The sequence below is a fragment of the Trichoderma evansii genome (assembly GCF_050947405.1).
Source record: "Trichoderma evansii strain SZMC 28006 chromosome Unknown GGI43scaffold_5, whole genome shotgun sequence".
NCBI lineage: Eukaryota > Fungi > Ascomycota > Sordariomycetes > Hypocreales > Hypocreaceae > Trichoderma > Trichoderma evansii.
Genome location: NW_028145201.1, coordinates 1,658,161 through 1,674,850, shown reverse-complemented (window position 1 = coordinate 1,674,850; position 16,690 = coordinate 1,658,161). Strand labels below are relative to the sequence as shown.

The following is a 16,690-nucleotide window of genomic DNA, read 5'->3' as shown; positions in this document are numbered from 1 at the left end:
AAGAGTGAGCACCGCTTTTCTTTTCGCTTCATTTCCCATTCATGTATTCCATCATTTGCATTCTGATTTTTTATCATTAAGTCGTAACTCATAAGGCATGCCTCTGGAGATAGAAGCAAGCTAATTATCATCTTCACAATCATCGTCTGCGTGTTTCGATGATTTGGCCTTTGATGTACGCTTTCTAGCGTTCATCTTCTTCAGCTCGTGGTTCACCACGAGGACGCATAGAAGCTGATCAATCTCGCTCTTGGAAGACTGCAGTTTCTGATCTGTGACAGGTATTAGCGCCACGAACAACTTTACAACGGCTTGAGATGCTTGGGAATAACTTACAGTGCTCTTTACGAGAGTCGAGAAGGTACTGAGCAGCCTCGCGGATCGCTCTGCTGTGGCATGCTGCAGCGGGGTATTGGGGAGTCTTGAGCCAGTCAAGCGACAGCTCCAAGCTCTTCTTTGTCCGGAATTGGTAGTGGTAAAACACCACCAAGAGCGGGTAAAAGTTTTCCGCGAGACGTTTATAAATCTGTGCCTTCATGGCAACTTTCAATATTGTTAGCACTTATGCCGAGCCTCTTTTCCCTCTTTCTCTTCTCTTAAAAGGGAACTTACTGCTCTGAGATGATTCGCTCTTGCTGGTCGCAAGGCGGCTGATATGGCCCTTGAAGCCTTGCAAAAGATCTCGGTACATGAGAATGAGCTGCCACATGCTTGCCCAAATGGCAATCCTCTCCTGGGGCTGTGGGACGCCCTGCTGCGCGATGCAGTCGTCCATCTCCTTGAGAATATCATGCTCAAGCGAGTATATGGCCCGTCGGGCGATGTTCCTCAGCTGAGCCTGGACAGACAAGGGTAGTGTGGTGAGCTTGTTGGTTGGGTCCAAGCACCAGAAGGATCTGGCTTTCAGAATGCGGAAGAAGCAGTTCATTCTGTGGACTTTTCTGACAAGATCATGCTTGGGAAGTCCCCAGCCTTCTTCCGAGTATGCGAGCACGAAGCTTTGAGCCGCATACTGGAAGTCTGACCTCTGCTCGGTCTGGATCTGATCCTCGACCCACCTCTGCAGCAGCTCATGGCTTGGGACACAGTCTCGAGGGAAGTCAGCTTTTGACAGGCCGCCCATCTCCTCAGAGCCCCCCTGCGACCGGTAAGCCTGTACCGTGGCGCGCAGGGCTGGGAAGCTGGTGTCTGGGGTGAAAAAGACCGAGATCTCTCGGGGCTTTCCAGTGTAAAACCGAGGGCCGGAGCAAAGTTGCTCCTCTTCTTCGGGGCTGGTGGACCAAACATCTGGTGGGAAAATGCATTGTTAATATATGTATACGTTTTGAATTATACGGGGGTTGTTCAGCTATGCACAAATCTGAGTTGTGCCGTGCGCCACATACCGGGGATCTTGCCCATTACGGGCCAAAACGTGGATGGTGTGGCGCGCGTGCAGGCCATGTGAGAATGGTCTGGGAACGCCTTCCTGCACATTGGACAGACTCCACTATCGTGGCACTGGAAAAGGAAAGGAATTCTCAGCATTGTTATTCCAATTGGTCTGGGGGGAGGTACAGTGACTTCTTACTCGGGTCTTAGACATGCGGCATGGGAGGCAGGCTCCACTCTTGCGGACGTCTGCCGTCTGGCTGGGGTCTGCCAGCTGCCGTTGCCTCTTCTCTAGATCGTTGCCGGATCGCCGACGCTTCAGCTTTGCGGACGGGTCGACTGGCCTTCTATGCCTATCATCTAGGACTTGGATATGATGGGGGTAACCCTGGACCATACCCTTGGACGGGTCGGTCGGGTAGGTCCACTCATCGTCTTGGGCCTGGATCTCTCTAAGGGAAGCCTCCTGGTGGTAGTGGCCATCGTCTAGTGGCTCCAGGAAGGGTGGCGATCCCGAGTGGTCTGAAGGCGACGAGCTTCCACCTTGGACCAGCTCCGGGGGAGTCTGGCCGGGAGAGTACTCAGACGTGAGTCCATCATCCGACGAGTACGAAGGCATGTCGAAGTAGGGTCTGTTGGGATCAAGAGGGAAGTTCTCTATAAAGGAAGGGATATCGGTGATGATCCTGCTAAGGGATTGCTTGCGATGATGATGATGGGGATGGGGGGAAGAGGGATTAGCGTCCCCGGAATAAGCTTGCCAGTCGAAGAACTGGTTAAAGAGATCCTCTAGCTCCGGAGAAGGGGAGAGACGAGGGTTTTCAAGTTCCATCCGGTCCATGTCCCGAGGAAAAGTCATGTTGATATCCGTGTAAGTCACGGGATGCAGTGGGACCTTGGCTAGCTACCAGGACGAATTGAAGCAGGTGGCTTCCTGTCAGATGGACGATAAGGTGAAGATGCCCAATGTCCCAGGTCTTTTTGTGTAAGATTTGTCTGCTTCAGGGAACTCTGCCTGACACAAAGAGAATTATAGATTTGGCATCCAAAGGGGGGACTCTAGGTTCGTCTGTCTTCACTTACACCATCATCGGATGTGCATTCTCGGTAAGAGCTGGGGGTCTGATTGGTCAATCCAGCCTGTGGATCCTGCTCTTCTGGCCAATAGAAGCCTTGACTTTCACCGATTTTGACCACCGACCAGGTTTTGGGCCATTAGCGCGATAGTCAGGTGACTCCCCGTGAGACTCTCCAGACGTCTCCGGTGATGTGAGTGCGTGAATCCATTGAGAAGGCGATGCCAAAAAACTTCATATTTGGGGTGGATGTGGTCTCTTTTGGCCAGAAATTCACTTGAAAATCGTGCGGGAGCGCAGAGACCTGGCGGATGGGCGGATTGGCGTGGCGATGGTCGGTTCTCCTCGTCGAGCTTGAATCGGGGGGCAGATGGCTATAACTCGAGTTTGATGATGCTCCAGAATCAGTTGAGATGCGTTGTCCCGGAAACTTCCCTCAACCTGGTCGAATCTGTGATTTTTCACCTGCAGGAGCCAATGGGCCGATTTCCAAGAGCCTTTTGTTGGTTCAGTGACCCTTGTGAACTCTCTTGCTCGCTCAACGGTGAAATTCGAGTCTGGAGAGATTAATCCAGGCCAAAGAAGCACAAGGGCCAAGTTTAATCGATGCCTACGCTGAATAGAGTTGATATGAACCGATTCCGTGCGGTAATGTGTGATGTGTGACATGTCCAGCATGCCATCAAGAAATGGGAGACGAAAGGGTCGCAAAAACAACAACAAGAGAGAAAACAAGGGAAGAAAAGCAAGAGAAAATACGACCATGGGAAAACATGAAACTTGGGGGCGGGCGGCGACGACGATCTACTTTAAAAGGGAGGGACAGGCCAGAGGCCTCTAAAACGAAAAAAAAAAAAAAAAAACTAAATTTGGCCGATTGTCAATACGGACTATAAAAGCAGCCAAATTACTACTCTACTTTATCTAAACTACTGTGTACTTAAACCAGTGGCCCTGCAAAAAAGACTAATCATGGGGGAATAAGATAAAAAAGAGTTAAAAAAAAAGGACAAGGTGGTGCTACTTTTTCTCTAGCTTGGCTCTGCTAAGAGCGCCGCTAATACTTCTTTCGGAACGGTCTCGGAGCTAGAGAGGGTTTTATTATTATTATTATTTTATTTGTTTATTTTGCTCTTGCATTAATCTAATCCGGATATCTCTATTCGCGGGCAGGATTTTGTCGATCTACGATTTTCCCGGTTACGGGGGGCGTGATGGATGGAGGAGCGTAGTATGCAACAGTGCCATTTAAATAGCCTTGCGTGTGGAGGGGGCGCTTTTTGTTTTAATCTATTGTTCCGCGAATCTGGAGGTTTGCGGGGCACCGCCCATGGCCATGTTTCGTTCCTCTCTAATCGGCATCTGATAATACTATCCGCTACGATAGTTACTTGGCACAGTGGGAGGAACCATTTTCTGCCATTTCGCTGTACTTGCCTAACTCCAGGATAAGAAAAGAGAAGAATGGGGGAGAAGAGACTCTCTTTAGCCGAACTCTTTTTTTTAGGAGCAAACAATTAGTTGAAGAGTTTCTCCACTAATTGCTTGGGCGGCGACGGCAGTGCCGGCATAATAACGGAGAGACAGAGAGTGAGCTAGCAGAGCAAAACAAAAGCCAGACTGAGAGAGGGACAGACAGAGCCATAATTAAAGCCGATGTGCAAAAGCAGCGGCTGTTTTTGGGTTTCAAAAGCCAAAGGAAGAAAAAAAAAATAGTCGTCTTTTTACCATACGCGTTTGTATAAGCACTGGTGGACGTCAGAAGCCTTTTATTTTTCTTTGGCGCCTTAGCCCCCGGAATTTATCTTGTCGTCTAGCTTTAGCAGGACAAGATGTAGGAATGGGGGATTTTTATTTCCGTCCCTTTCGTTTATGCGCTGCACTGCGCTGCGTGCTGCGGCATACCCGTTTTCCCTGCACGATAGACAAGATCCATTGGATGGTGCCAGGCGGTTCCACCGAATTAGGCAATTTTCGAGATGTGGGGCGGGGGGCTTGTGATCCCAGTTTCCTGGGCCCTCCCAAAGCAGAGGGCGATGCTAAACGTGCGTTGTAGCAGAGACGGGCTCGATGTTTACGCAGCGTGGACGATCCCTATGGACTGAGAGGAGGAAAAGGCAAATACGTAGTAAGAAAACAATGAGCAAAACAAACAAATAGAGATTGCGGGGGGCCTGTGGAGTGGAGAACAAAGCTTAGGTGCGTTACGATTTCCTTGATTCTGCTCCCCTTGAGCTCTTGTGTGTAGCTTATTTGGTGGATAAGCAGGTACAGTATAGGCAGATGGCAAAATTCTGTGTACATTTCACCAATATAGATTTCGGATTGCGTCTTTGCTGATGTGAGCCTAGTAGGATTAGTACAGAGCGACGGGTCTTAGCATATCGACTACTACTAGCCATATAGCACTAAAATGCTAGATAGTGCGGATGCCTTGGCTATGGCTCTGCGATGATGAAACGTGGGAGAATGACCCAAGTTTGAGGCAATTGTTGTTCGGCCCAACAAATCGGATGACCTGGAGCGCGCGCGCACTGGAAATGCTCCGTCATTGTTTTTCTTTTCTCTTTCATTTTGTGCTTATTTTCATAGGAATCGTAGCTTCTGTCCGCGGACAGCTGAGTCTCGAAATGCGCTAGGCAGTTGTTTTGTTCCCACATGGCGAGCGCGCGAAAGGCACGAGCAAAAGGTAAAACACTGGTCCCAAGAGCGCGACTCAGAGCCGCGGCTCAGTGCGAATGAATTTTTTTGCGGCTCTTGGATGGATATGGTGTTTTGCTTTGATCGTCTCTCATCGTCGTGATCGTCCATCCCCATCTCCCTCTCCAGTTTCATCTCCATCGCCGAGCCCATCTCACATAATCTAGCATTGTCGCAGATGTAAACAGTATAAATAGCATCAAAGCGCTAGGAAGATGGGGCTAACGTGTAATAAGGATGACGCCTGGCTGTCAGCAAATGCAGAGCTTCAACACAGGACCCGTTTCTGCCAATCGGATCCGCCAATGGCGTTAGTAATCAGGGCAAGGTTTCCATGGCCCAGGCGCAGTACCCCATGGCTTTTTAGTAGCGTCTGTGTGGCGCAGACCTTTGACGTTGCTCGAGGGCTAGTCATAGCAAAATGTAAGAGAATAAGAGAAAAAGCAAAACACACGCCCCCTTTTATCAAAATGAAGAATACTGTAAGTATGAGAAAACAAACATCTCGTCTCACGTTGATGTAAACATTTCGCAGCTGCGCCCCGGCGGCCTCTGTATTTTAATCTTCGTCAGCGGGAGATGAATTGCGCAGGCGGAGATTGTAATGTGGCCTTCCCCGGTTATTGTGCTGTCCCGCATATGATGAGCGTACCGTATTAGCACACTGATGCGTTGATACTGTACGGTGCAAATGCGTAACTGATGCACATCGTAGTGGCGAGAAAAATAATGCAAATCAAGTGACTGAGCCACGCGCGACGACGTCAAAGGGCATCGAAATACGAACATGATAGTATGATCGTCACAATATATACGAGTACGATGGTGCTTTTGTATTCTGTCGACTATTGCCAAGAGGCGAAGCAAAAGCGGATAGAAACAGCAGCATACATATACGAGCCAGAGGCCGCGTAGTCGCTGGTGATGCGATGCGGCGCCGTGATCCGATCTGCCGTTACTGCGGTGTGCTGTGCTGTGTGCTGTGCTGTGCCGTGTGCTGTGCCGTGTGCTGTGCTGTGCCGTGCTCTGCTGAGCTGTGTTTTCATACCAAAAACCAACACGAAGCGCGCTGTGGGTTGCAGTGCGGGCGAACCAAGCCCACGTGCTGTGCTGATATGGGACCATATACGAAGCAGTGCTTGTTACATTTCCAAGCGAGAGAGAGCCAAGGCTGTATTCGCAGCAGTTCCCGACGTTTCTCGTTCTCGAAGCCTGGTTTGGAATCGTATTAGTGCTAGGCAGTTCGTAGTACGGCCCATTTACCTGCCGCCTTCGGCTATTCGGGCAAGGGTGCGCTTGGATCTCAACTTAATCAGAGGCAGAGAAGAATAGAAGAAGAGAGCAAGCGGCAAATGCAATAATCGACGGCCAGATTGGCGCGGGCCGTGGGTATTAATCTCCTTTTGCTACTCCCGTAATATTACTGCTAGTGCTCGATATCAGCCCCCTTTGATCTGGGACCCGTGCCACTGCATGTGAAGGTATATTAATTAGGTGCTCGTATGTTCGAGATGCAAATCTGCGCACCATGTTCCAGCGCGCCGGGGGCTGACTGCAGTAGCGGAGAAGGGAGATCCTGATTTTAAAGCCCTACCAGGAGGAGCTCGAGAAGGAATCCAGTCTCCTGACCGGGTGGGAGGTGTATTGTGATAGGTATTTGCTCTCGTACTCGGTACCTGCTTGGTAAGTAATGAATCACGACAGTGTTGCCATGTCTGGCACCAGTCTCTTGCTCTGCCCTCTCCAGCGGCGGTGGGTACTTGTACCTTCAGCTGCCCCATCGCGGTACTTGGTTGAATCGCGAATAGGCGTGGTCCTGCGCCTTGTCGGAAGGAACGTGGCACGGTTCTGGAAGCAGGCACTGGCTGGAACGAGCCCTGCACGGGGCACCTGAGGTTACATGCTGAGGTAGCAATATAGCACGGCATTAGTACCAGTACATTACATGTCGCGAGTGGCCCCTTGCAGTAGCATTGAGACCCTTGGGAGTTTTGCCTGGAAACAACACCAATAATGCAAGATTGCCGTTTAGAGCTGCTAGTCAGGCAGGTAATTAACATCGCTCTGCTCCTGGAAAGATGAAAAAAACAAGAGACCAGGTAACTCGTGCGCCGCAATCCAGGCACATAGGGTGGCTTTGCTGCGTCTTCATCTTGTACTACCACCAGGCAATTAGTTTAGCAGCTAGTTACAGGTACCTACGTCCTGTGAATCGTCCTACCTCTTTCTTGGCACTGAAGGAGCGCACGTACTCACTGTATAAGCCACCCAGAGAGGGGGAGCTGAGCTGCTTAGCCCTTCCGCCTAGTGCACGATTTTTTTTTCTCTCCGAATCATCTCGCACAAAATCAGTGAACCGGCGCGGATCCAAGCAGCTTGCACGACGTCTTAGCCCATTAACACCCCCCTGGGCCAGGACCGTGTGTCCCACCTAAGCGGACCCTTTTGACATCAAAAATAGCGACCGGCTGGCGCTAGCTGTGGGCCGCCGCCGAGATGTGCGTGCCGGGGTTCCTGACAATGGGTGCGTCTGTCTCTGCAGTTTGGGCATCAGCCGCATGTCCGATGACTGGTCTGGGTCAGCGTGTGCGGATTTTTTTTTGACGTTCCCGCTATAAGACATATTTTGCCGACGTCGCAGAGAAATTGTCGTATGATTCAGGAAATAAATACTGAAGAGGGCCCTGGCAGCGCGCCTCTTTCTCTGTCGTTCTGCCGATACGAAGACCAGGGACCAACAAGCGATGAGACGCGATTTCAGACAGCCGCCAAGACTCCCTGACCCTGCTTGAGGTAACCCCAAAAAAAGGAATCCCCTTTGCCGAGAGAAAAAAAAAACGTCATCGAGTCCCCACCGAGCAGCCTCAAGACCCGTCGCTCACCTCGATCCAGCGACCACCAGGAGTTTTTGTGCTAGTAATCCTCGACGACTCGTCTTTCCGCACGCCTCTCCGGGCTTTTCTTTACTCTGCGCCCCCGGTTGCCCTCAGCCATTCCGCCGTCGTTACCGAAAAGCTTGCGCCAGCGACATCTCCCTTTAGCCTCGCCTCAGCTCTGTCCTGCCGGTCTATCCTCACAGGGGGCGTGGACTTTGCTAATCCTGCCCTTTCGATACCGCAGCTCATCAGTCTGACACAACTTTTGCCCGCTCGACTGCCACCGTCCGAGTAGGCAGAGTCGCTGCTCCACCCGACCTCTGATCACTCCATATATACAAGAGCCCGCCGGTTCCCGCTGCTGTACGCTCGTAGCAACTGCTTGCTACGGACGGACAGGTCATATCAGCCCAATATGACTTCGAGTAAGTCCTTTCGAGCTACTCTTCTCCCCTCTTCTCTTTCTCGTTCCTCGTTCCGATCCCATTCGCATAATGGCTCCTCCGATTCGAAAGCCACATCCGATTCCGACAGCTCTCGTCTCCGAAAGACGCCACCCGAACCTCTAGCTTCAGCTCTGAAGCCCGCTGACGGGCCACAGAAGAGCTTGGAGCCTGTGGTTGAGAGGAGAGACGATGCGGAACGACCTCCATCTAGGCGGAACCAGAAATCGAAGCCATGGAGCAGTCGCATCTCATCCTTGATTCCGTCGCTTACACTCCAGACAGACCACCGTCCGATCTCTATCCAGCGGAAGCCTGTTGCTTCCTTGGCGCCTCCAAATGATCCGCCACCACCACCACCGCAGCCTCCTACTACCTCTTTCGACGCTCCTCTTTTCGAAGAACCTCGTCTTCCTGAACCTCTTAATGCTCCTTATATGGCTGCTCCTCTCGATGCTCCTCCTCCACCACCAACCGGACCACCACCACCGCTCCCCCCTCAGCAGCCATTATACTCGGTAGCTGAATCGACAAGCCCCTCCAGCGTGGCCGGCGATTCGACTGTTTTTGAGTCAGCACAGTCTGATACGTCGTCCATACCATACCCGCAACACAGCCCTCCGCAACCCCCGCAGTCAAAGGCGTATCCCGCTCCGGATCCAGAAACACCAGCCGTCTCATCCCAGATATCGCTGCTTGTCATGCACCAGTCTGATATTGTCAGCCCTCTAGACAACACGAACATGTCTCCACAGACCAATGATGCGGTTACGCCTTCTCCTTCTGTGTATTCCGCACCAACCACCCCAGCCGTCGACAATGATGTGCCAGTACCAACACTCCCTCCGCTAGGATTTAATTTCGACATTCCATCTCAAGCCAACCCGGTGATTATGGATCCTATTCCACCCTCACCCGTGCCGGAGAGATCAACCTTTAGCATTGCGGAAGCACTTGAGGAAAACGTTGCTGCCAATCCTGACCTGGTCGATAACAACCAAGCCTCTGTTGGACTGGGTGTGACATCAAGCGAAGGCGCTGAGAGCAGCACGGCTAGACAACGGAGCATGTCTTATTCAGAGCGAAAGGACTCACTCCCACCTATGCAGGTGCTGAAAACTCGACAAACGGCTCCTTTGCCAGAGCCTAGGGGACGAAGCGTGTCTGCACATGTCAATTCGACGATTATGGAGGGCTCAAGGATGTCTATGTCTGCTACCAATCTACGACCTATTTCCAGCATTAATCAGAGCCCAACCAGGCGGAAGCTACGCCGAAGTTGGATGCCGGGCCGATCTCGCTCCAGCTCGATAGATGCTAACTATGCCAACAAGATGGCTGCCTGGGTCATGTCAGATGGTAGCAAGGCAGAATACAACACGGCTTTCCTCACAAATGGAGAAAAGGTAAAGAACGCTATTTTTAACATCCGATTTAATCTGATAAAAATAACTAACAATAAGTCTCAAAAAGGTTCCTGAGCTTTGGAATGAGAATGGCGCAGTCCTTGTCTACTTATACCCCAAGTCTACTGGACGCGGGCCATCCTTCAAAGTACCGGAGTTTACCGTGAGCTCCTCCTTCATCTTCAACGAACTCATCCGATCAGAACTGGAGTCTCCCGGCACAAGAACCAGAGCTAGTAGCTTCACAGGCAGAAATAGCCTTAGCACCGACGACGCTTCAAGGGTATCATCTCCTACGTCATTCCCAGTCGACCCATCTGGGGATTTTCTCCACCTGTACCTTCCTCCTGCACCATCAAATGCTTCATCGAGCCAGCTGGCGGTGCCTACTGCCGACAAATCGGCAACAGAACTGGAACGTCTAATTGCGATTCGGAATTTGTTTGCCTTCCTTACGGGCCAACCTCTTGTGGGAACTGCGGCACGACCATCAAACTTCCACGCCTTCCTCCAAATCTCGGATCTCTTGCAAGAATTTTGTTTTTCGAGCCCTGATGGATATACTTTTGGTAGCGCGGTTGATCTAAGCTTCGGCTTCTACTCAGAGTCTCTTGGCTTTGGAGATTGCCGCGCAAGCCGAGAACAAACACTGGAAACTTTGATTCTAGGCGAACGAATGCGGAGTCTGGAGCTCTACAATGAGGCATTCGTACATGCTGTAGGGAAATACTCATCCATTATGGATTTGCGCCTGCCTTTGTTTCAAGAAATTTCCCCAACCACACGACAACGATTGGAAAAGGCTCATTTTGACCTTGAAAATCGCTATCAGAACGTGAAAGATCAGCTTGAGCAGTTTGAATTCCCGTCTCTGTTTGCTGGTATCGCAAATTCGTCATCTATCCCCGAGCTGAGGCAAGTTCGATTCAAGATTTGGCGAAACTCATTCAACAAGATGAGACAGTTTGTCGCGAGCTATTACAAATCTGCATTTGGTAGCTGGCCTCCCAAAGCTAGTAGCAAGAAGAATCCTTTCGTGGAGAGTGGCCTGAATCGCATCGTGCTGAAAACTTTGTATTCAGACCACTGTGCCCTCTACGACTTGATCGTCGATCGAAACAGCCTTACCACAAGAGTTATCGATGAGGTGCCAACAGTTTCTAAAGAGGCTGATGAGATGATTACATCAGCTCTCCGTGTTATCGAGTCTGAATTTGATCGTTCCAGACCTCCTGTTCTGCCTCCTGTTCCCTTTGATCTCCCTCTTATTCCGTCAATGACGGCTATTCTTGAAACGTACAACACTCTTTCCCCTAGAGAGCAGGCCAAATTTGACAAGAAAGTCAAGGAGCCTGAAATGGCTCTGGTGTTGAATGGCGCTTACAACTATGACACTGCCAGCATTCAGCTTCCATTCTTGGATTACTTCAAGGAGTTTGAGGCTCGGGAAGCCAAGGGTAAGACGGCCCAAGATCTCGTCGATCAACGAATTGGTTACTTCCTCTTCCTCTACGTCATTCTTCAGTCACTGCCCATGTTGGTAGTGGATGCTCCCGACCTTAAATTTGCTGAAGGTGTGGAGTATTTCTTGTGCCAGCCTCCTATGGGTAACCCGCCGTGGGTTGATGACAAGGGAGTCCGAAGAATGTGGTATGAGGTTGCGGGCGGTGGCTACGTTGAGCTTTCTGCAGATGCCGTCATGTTCAGCGTGGAGGCAATCTACCATCGAAGCCACTGTTGGCTGGCTGCAAAGATTTGGGAGGAAATGGGTAACTCGGCAACTCCGCCCCTTGAAGAGCCAGCCTTGGAACCTCTTGAGCCTCCTCGGCCCATGTTCCAGGATGCTGACGGTGGCTTTAACAACGGATCAGGTGGTCTCTCTGGCCAAAGCACCCCATCGTCAGTCCCCAATTCACCCCAGCTGCGGCCTCGACTGCGTAACCAATCCCCAGCCAGCCGTCGTATCAGCACTGCGAACCGCTCGAGTATTATGATGGGTTTGGAGCCGGTTCCCCTCGAGCCGCCGCCAAATCTTTTTGGTGTCCACCAGCGAAGTAGCTCGCTGGGCCCACGACCGATGAGCAGCCATCTCACCAACCGGTCTTCATCTGTCGGAAATCTCGTTGGTATGAATCCTCGGATGTCAAGACCGAGCTCCCCGACCAAAGTCGCAGCAACGTCCGGAACCACTTTTGATGATATTTTGGGAGAAGCAAATAAGAAGAAAGCTCCCAAGAAGAAGGGTAGATTCTTCTAATCTCTACCGCCTTTTATGTTTTTTTTTTTTTTTTTCGACTTCTCATCTTTTCCCTTTTTTTTCCCTTTTTCCTCTTTCCTCTTTCTTCTTTCCATATATTTTTTTTTAAACCTCTCCTTAATGACTGAGGCCTCTCAGTGGCAATCTCGTCGCTTTCTATTTCCTTCCTTCCTATCACACACATATCGCATATAAAAACCGCTGTTCATTGTTGGAGGTCGGAATTTTTTTTGGGTGCTCTGGAATCTTTTCTTTCTTTCCTTTGTTGAAAGAGTCTTTTTTTTTTTTTACATATCACACGTTAGAGTCGGATTTTTTAATAGGGTGTATAAAAACCTGTTGGGCATGGGGCCATGAAGATAAAATTTCAGGGCACTAGACAGACGATCCTTAGAACTGGGAGGGGAACAAAACAAGCGAGCGAGCAAGCAAAGCAGAGCGGAGCAGAGAAGAGCAAAGCAAAGCGTAGCGAGCAGATGCAAATAAGCGACACAAAGCAAAACATGAGTAATGACAAAATGTTCTAGATATAATTGCATATTGATTTAGTATTACTGCTTAATATATATTGAATCATATATCTGCTGTTTACAATTCTTTCACTGTCTTTTACAAAAATCTTCTTGAAATATATGATGGGCTGGACAAAATTTGATTATAACGAAACAAAATACTCAACTTAGGAGTGTATTTATTACTACTGCTATGTTGTCATGATATCGTAACTGAAAACATTCCCGCCCTTCCGTGACCTTTCCTCTTGTAGAGGAGATTTGATTCCCACTGCCATTATTCCAGAAAAAAGAAAGAAAGACCAAAAAAAAAAAAAGAATATACAAAAGAAATGCAAGCTGCTTGATGTGCTTCCCAGATATAATGAAATATAATAGGAAAAAAAAAATTAGAAAAATAAACACGATTGTTATACTGCTTCGATCCTCTGCCATCTTCCTCTTTCGGTGTGCCACCACTTCTCCTTCTCCTTCTTATCGGCCACTTCGCCCTCTTTCTGGTTCCATCGTCCCGTACAGCCTTCTCTGCTTCCAGTGAGTGCCTCTCCCCCATCGCCGACCATATCAGCCACGTCGACGAGACCGCCCTGCTCATCTGTCGCGCCCTCATCAGGTAAGAGGTGGTACGAGATTTTGCTGCCCAGCGTGCCGATGAAGCCGACTGTGCCAAGCGTCTGGGCTAGGCCATCGTCGGCAGCGATGGTGAATCTGAAGCGAGGGGCGTTGTGAGCGGCTTCGAGGCGTGACTGGGCGGCGATGCGGGCCGTTTGGAGATCGGTTCCTGGAAGAGGTGTGGCGTAGATGGTAGATGGGAGGGACATTGTCGTGGCGGATTTATGGATGGGCGAGATTGGAGATGAGGGCGCGCTGAAGGATCCAGAGGCTGGGATGCCTCCAATGGCGTTGAGGCGCTGGAAGCGGTCGTTGGGGAGGATGATGTGGTCCACGGGGCGGCAGAGGGCTTGGAAGCGTCCCTCGGGATCGTTGGGCGTTCGGAGGGTGGTGAGGGCTGGGAATCCGCCGGCTTCGATGCTGCGGGCGAGAATGTCGTCTGCTTCGTTTGTGGTGGTGGGATGGCTGGTAATGTCCCAGTGGAGCTTCACGATGGTGGACGAGGCGAGGTAGGGCATCATCCAGAGCGCGAAGGAGTCGGTTTCCGGCATCACGGGAGGGAAGGATTGCGCGAGGTAAAAGTATTTCAAGGCGGGGAGATAGGAAAAGATGCGGGCGAGGGCCGGTAGAGATGTTAGAGGCGTGTTGCGGAGCTCGAGGCGCTGGAGGTGTGAGGTGTTGCTGCGAGTAGCGAAGGATGTGAGGCCGTTGGAGGTGATGCCCACGATGCGGGAGAGAATCAGGGACTTCAGCGTGGGTAAAGATAAAAGATTGTTGTCGTTGAAGGCGTTCGGTGGGAGGTTGCAGAGATGGAGATGTTGAAGCGAAGGAAGTAGGGTTAGTGTTTTTGATAGGAGTCTATGAGGAGCCAATGTAGCACCGGGCTGGCAGAGGATCGACAGGTTGGTTAAGGAGGACCAGTTACGATGACTATCGAGAAAGGCGTCTCCTTGGGATGGCTCCAGCATAGAAGGGCCGCTTTGTCCACGTTGTTTGGATGGTGAGTCTGTCCGCTGCCCTCCTTGTTGTTGTGCCGGTGTAGATGCAGGATCGATAATCCAAGTCATGTCCTTTAAAAACTTCCTCGTTGACAGCGCGTAAAATATCTTCCTAAAAGAGTGGTCGTAGTTCGGTGTTGGGCCCGAAAGCCTCTCCAGCTTGGGACAAGCCATAATCAGCGTTGCTACCTGGTCTTCATACTGTTCCAGCCATAACATGCCCTTCGATATAGACCAATTCAACGGCGGCTCTGGGTGCGGCACCTTTATTGAGCGTACTAAAGCGGCGATATTCGGGTTGGTGCGCAAAGTGCGTCGCAGCATGGCTATGCGATTGCCTTGGTTTTGCTTAAACCTCTTTTTGTGTATGGCTGAATCTGAGCCAACGAGTTGGATGTCCTCATATCTGCGCGTTTTTGGATAATTAGACATTTGGAAAGCCCCCTTATAAAGTAGAAAGGACAGAGAAAGAGGGCTCAAGTAATAGAATAAAGCAAGAAAAGACTTACAAAGCTACGCGGGCGTGTTTGTACAATCTGCGACTGCAAAGAGCGGCGCTGCAGAGATCGCGCATCATACATGTCGCACAGCTCTCACTGTTCTTATTCAGATGTGATCCTTTCAGAGATTGCATGACCAGATCGAGCACTTCGCCAGGTAGGAGATTGAAGAGCTCATTGGGTCCTCTATCCAGTCTGTCAGGTCTGAATGCTGTCCGGATCGGTGACGACTGATAGACGCTTTCGCGCACCCAGCTGCTAGTCTCGAGGGTATTCAAGTTCATCCTGTTCCCAGTGGAAGCTGCCCTTCTTCTCGGGCCCTCGATACCTTCGTAAGCAAAACTAGTGGGAGATGTAGGAGATGTGGGCGATGTGGGCGATCTAGGAGCGGTAGGCGATCTGGGTGATGTAGGAGATGCTGGAGGGGTATAGTTGCTGCCGTTCTTGCTCATGGAAGTGCCTGTTAACTTCGGGGGTCGCTTCAATGCCGTATGGAAGGATTCCTGAGATCTTGATGCGTTTTGCATGCCTTGATATACTGGATGTGCTCCTGATTGACTCGCTGCCCTTGTCGTTCGATTCATGCGTGCCACGCGCTCAGAATTCGCTGCGTCCGCGTTTCCATCTTCATCGATGGAGTAGAGATCTACCGCGTTAAACGCCGGCGGCATAGGAAAAGATTTAATGGTGGCAGTTGAAGCCATGATGCCGGATTCTTGCTGTAGTTTAGCACACACAAAGATCTGGCACGAATTGCATCCTGCAGAAGAATTGCGTACAGAAAAAAGGTGATGGACAAGAGGCAGCAAGCAACAGTGACGACAGTAAATCGACGTGGAGCAAGGTAGTAATGAAAGAACCCCGTGATATTCAGCCTGAATGCTGATTTCCTGGGGTCCCTCTGCCTCTCTCTATCTCTTTCACGTTTGCTCGCTTGTCGAACTCCAGAGACTCTTGACGATCAGTTGGAACGATCCGCGCGTACCCTTCAAGGGTTTTGGAGGAGCAAGCAGGCTAGTGGTAGCGAAGCCTGGGGCAAAAGGGGCGGAGAAGAACATCTTTTTGATTGATTTCTCCCGGGGTGGTGGCCCGCATGACGGATGCCCAGCCCAAGCCCAGCCTGCTTGCTATGCTATTTTCTTCCTCCATTTTCTTTTTTGTCTCTTTTTTTTCGTCTTCCCTTTGGGTAACCATACCATACCATTAACAGGCAAGGCTCCTTTTTACGTTCGACTACCCTGACGGCCAGGAAAGCCAAGAAGTTCAAGCCCCACGAATCAATGCCCTTGAGTGCCCATGGCTTTCCCCTAGTCCAGAGACTTTGACGCAGGTACGAAGTGCTAGTGCTAGTAATGCAGACCGAGCGTCGACTGCCGGGTCAGGTACAAGCGTAGCGATCCAGGGGTAAAAATTGTGGGAATTAATCAAAAAAGAAAAAGAGCCCACCAGTCCATCGAAATACGCCGTGGCACCGAAAGCTACCTCTCGATGTACTTTATCCCGCTAATTCGTATTTATAATTTGCCCTTCTCACGCGAGACATGGGGTGGGGAGACCGATAATTCGTGTTTGCCCGGATCGGGAAATGTCCAATATATGCTGGCCCTAGTGGGCAAATCCTTGATTGCCAGGGGGGCGGCGGCTTTTGGATGATTCGACCGGCCCTCACTTCCAAGACAAGAAGAAAGCGGATTCACTTAATGCCAATTCCAGCCGCCGATAAATTGCATGAACCACATGCGTGTATGACCAGATCATTGTCAGTCGAATTCCTGGCAAAGTGCGGCCGTCCATTGTCTTCACTTGCCAGGGTAGTGGAGCCCGGCCGCTTCCTACCCTCCTAGGCGCGTTTATTACTAGGCTCGGAGCTGAAAGGGCCTAGAACTTGCGATCTCAGCCTCCACCGTCCTTGGGCTTTTGGGTGCTCGTCATCCAAGGC

The 16,690-nt window shown here is 50.6% G+C and overlaps 5 protein-coding genes across 5 annotated transcripts; 1 reads left to right on the top strand and 4 right to left on the bottom strand.

Annotated features, from left to right (window-relative positions):
• Positions 1 to 3: 3 nt before the first annotated feature.
• Positions 4 to 2,475, bottom strand: GGI43DRAFT_319034 (uncharacterized protein). Its single transcript, XM_083201826.1, has 5 exons — positions 1,571 to 2,475; positions 1,386 to 1,500; positions 613 to 1,287; positions 337 to 543; positions 4 to 272 (listed from the first exon to the last, which is right to left on the bottom strand). The coding sequence occupies exons 1-5, from the start codon at positions 2,228 to 2,230 to the stop codon at positions 121 to 123; spliced, it is 1,809 nt and encodes a 602-aa protein (XP_083062947.1). The 5' UTR covers positions 2,231 to 2,475; the 3' UTR covers positions 4 to 120.
• GGI43DRAFT_319024 (uncharacterized protein) lies at positions 2,476 to 3,438 on the bottom strand. The gene has a single exon (XM_083201825.1). It carries the CDS (start codon positions 3,210 to 3,212, stop codon positions 2,721 to 2,723), a length of 492 nt encoding a protein of 163 aa, XP_083062946.1. The 5' UTR covers positions 3,213 to 3,438; the 3' UTR covers positions 2,476 to 2,720.
• Positions 3,439 to 5,478: 2,040 nt separating this feature from the next.
• Positions 5,479 to 6,682, bottom strand: GGI43DRAFT_319019 (uncharacterized protein). The gene has a single exon (XM_083201824.1). The coding sequence runs from the start codon at positions 6,270 to 6,272 to the stop codon at positions 5,658 to 5,660; it is 615 nt and encodes a 204-aa protein (XP_083062945.1). The 5' UTR covers positions 6,273 to 6,682; the 3' UTR covers positions 5,479 to 5,657.
• Positions 6,683 to 7,694: 1,012 nt separating this feature from the next.
• GGI43DRAFT_318989 (uncharacterized protein) lies at positions 7,695 to 12,273 on the top strand. Its single transcript, XM_083201821.1, has 2 exons — positions 7,695 to 9,872; positions 9,940 to 12,273. The coding sequence occupies exons 1-2, from the start codon at positions 8,439 to 8,441 to the stop codon at positions 12,127 to 12,129; spliced, it is 3,624 nt and encodes a 1,207-aa protein (XP_083062944.1). The 5' UTR covers positions 7,695 to 8,438; the 3' UTR covers positions 12,130 to 12,273.
• Positions 12,274 to 12,831: 558 nt separating this feature from the next.
• GGI43DRAFT_318904 (uncharacterized protein) lies at positions 12,832 to 15,847 on the bottom strand. Its single transcript, XM_083201819.1, has 2 exons — positions 14,761 to 15,847; positions 12,832 to 14,657 (listed from the first exon to the last, which is right to left on the bottom strand). Exons 1-2 carry the CDS (start codon positions 15,453 to 15,455, stop codon positions 13,052 to 13,054), a joined length of 2,301 nt encoding a protein of 766 aa, XP_083062943.1. The 5' UTR covers positions 15,456 to 15,847; the 3' UTR covers positions 12,832 to 13,051.
• Between the last annotated feature and the right edge of the window lie 843 nt (positions 15,848 to 16,690).

Excerpts from the sequence above, each read along its gene's own strand:
- GGI43DRAFT_319019 (XM_083201824.1), bottom strand. The coding sequence starts at position 6,272 with ATGGTCCCATATCAGCACAGCACGTGGGCTTGGTTCGCCCGCACTGCA.
- GGI43DRAFT_319034 (XM_083201826.1), bottom strand. The coding sequence starts at position 2,230 with ATGACTTTTCCTCGGGACATGGACCGGATGGAACTTGAAAACCCTCGT. Across the intron at positions 1,501-1,570 it reads GCCGCATGTCTAAGACCCGA|TGCCACGATAGTGGAGTCTG; the intron begins GTAAGAAGTCAC and ends TTCCTTTTCCAG. Across the intron at positions 544-612 it reads GAGCGAATCATCTCAGAGCA|TTGCCATGAAGGCACAGATT; the intron begins GTAAGTTCCCTT and ends CAATATTGAAAG.
- GGI43DRAFT_318904 (XM_083201819.1), bottom strand. The coding sequence starts at position 15,455 with ATGGCTTCAACTGCCACCATTAAATCTTTTCCTATGCCGCCGGCGTTT. Across the intron at positions 14,658-14,760 it reads AAACACGCCCGCGTAGCTTT|ATATGAGGACATCCAACTCG; the intron begins GTAAGTCTTTTC and ends AAAAACGCGCAG.
- GGI43DRAFT_318989 (XM_083201821.1), top strand. The coding sequence starts at position 8,439 with ATGACTTCGAGTAAGTCCTTTCGAGCTACTCTTCTCCCCTCTTCTCTT. Across the intron at positions 9,873-9,939 it reads TCCTCACAAATGGAGAAAAG|GTTCCTGAGCTTTGGAATGA; the intron begins GTAAAGAACGCT and ends AGTCTCAAAAAG.
- GGI43DRAFT_319024 (XM_083201825.1), bottom strand. The coding sequence starts at position 3,212 with ATGGTCGTATTTTCTCTTGCTTTTCTTCCCTTGTTTTCTCTCTTGTTG.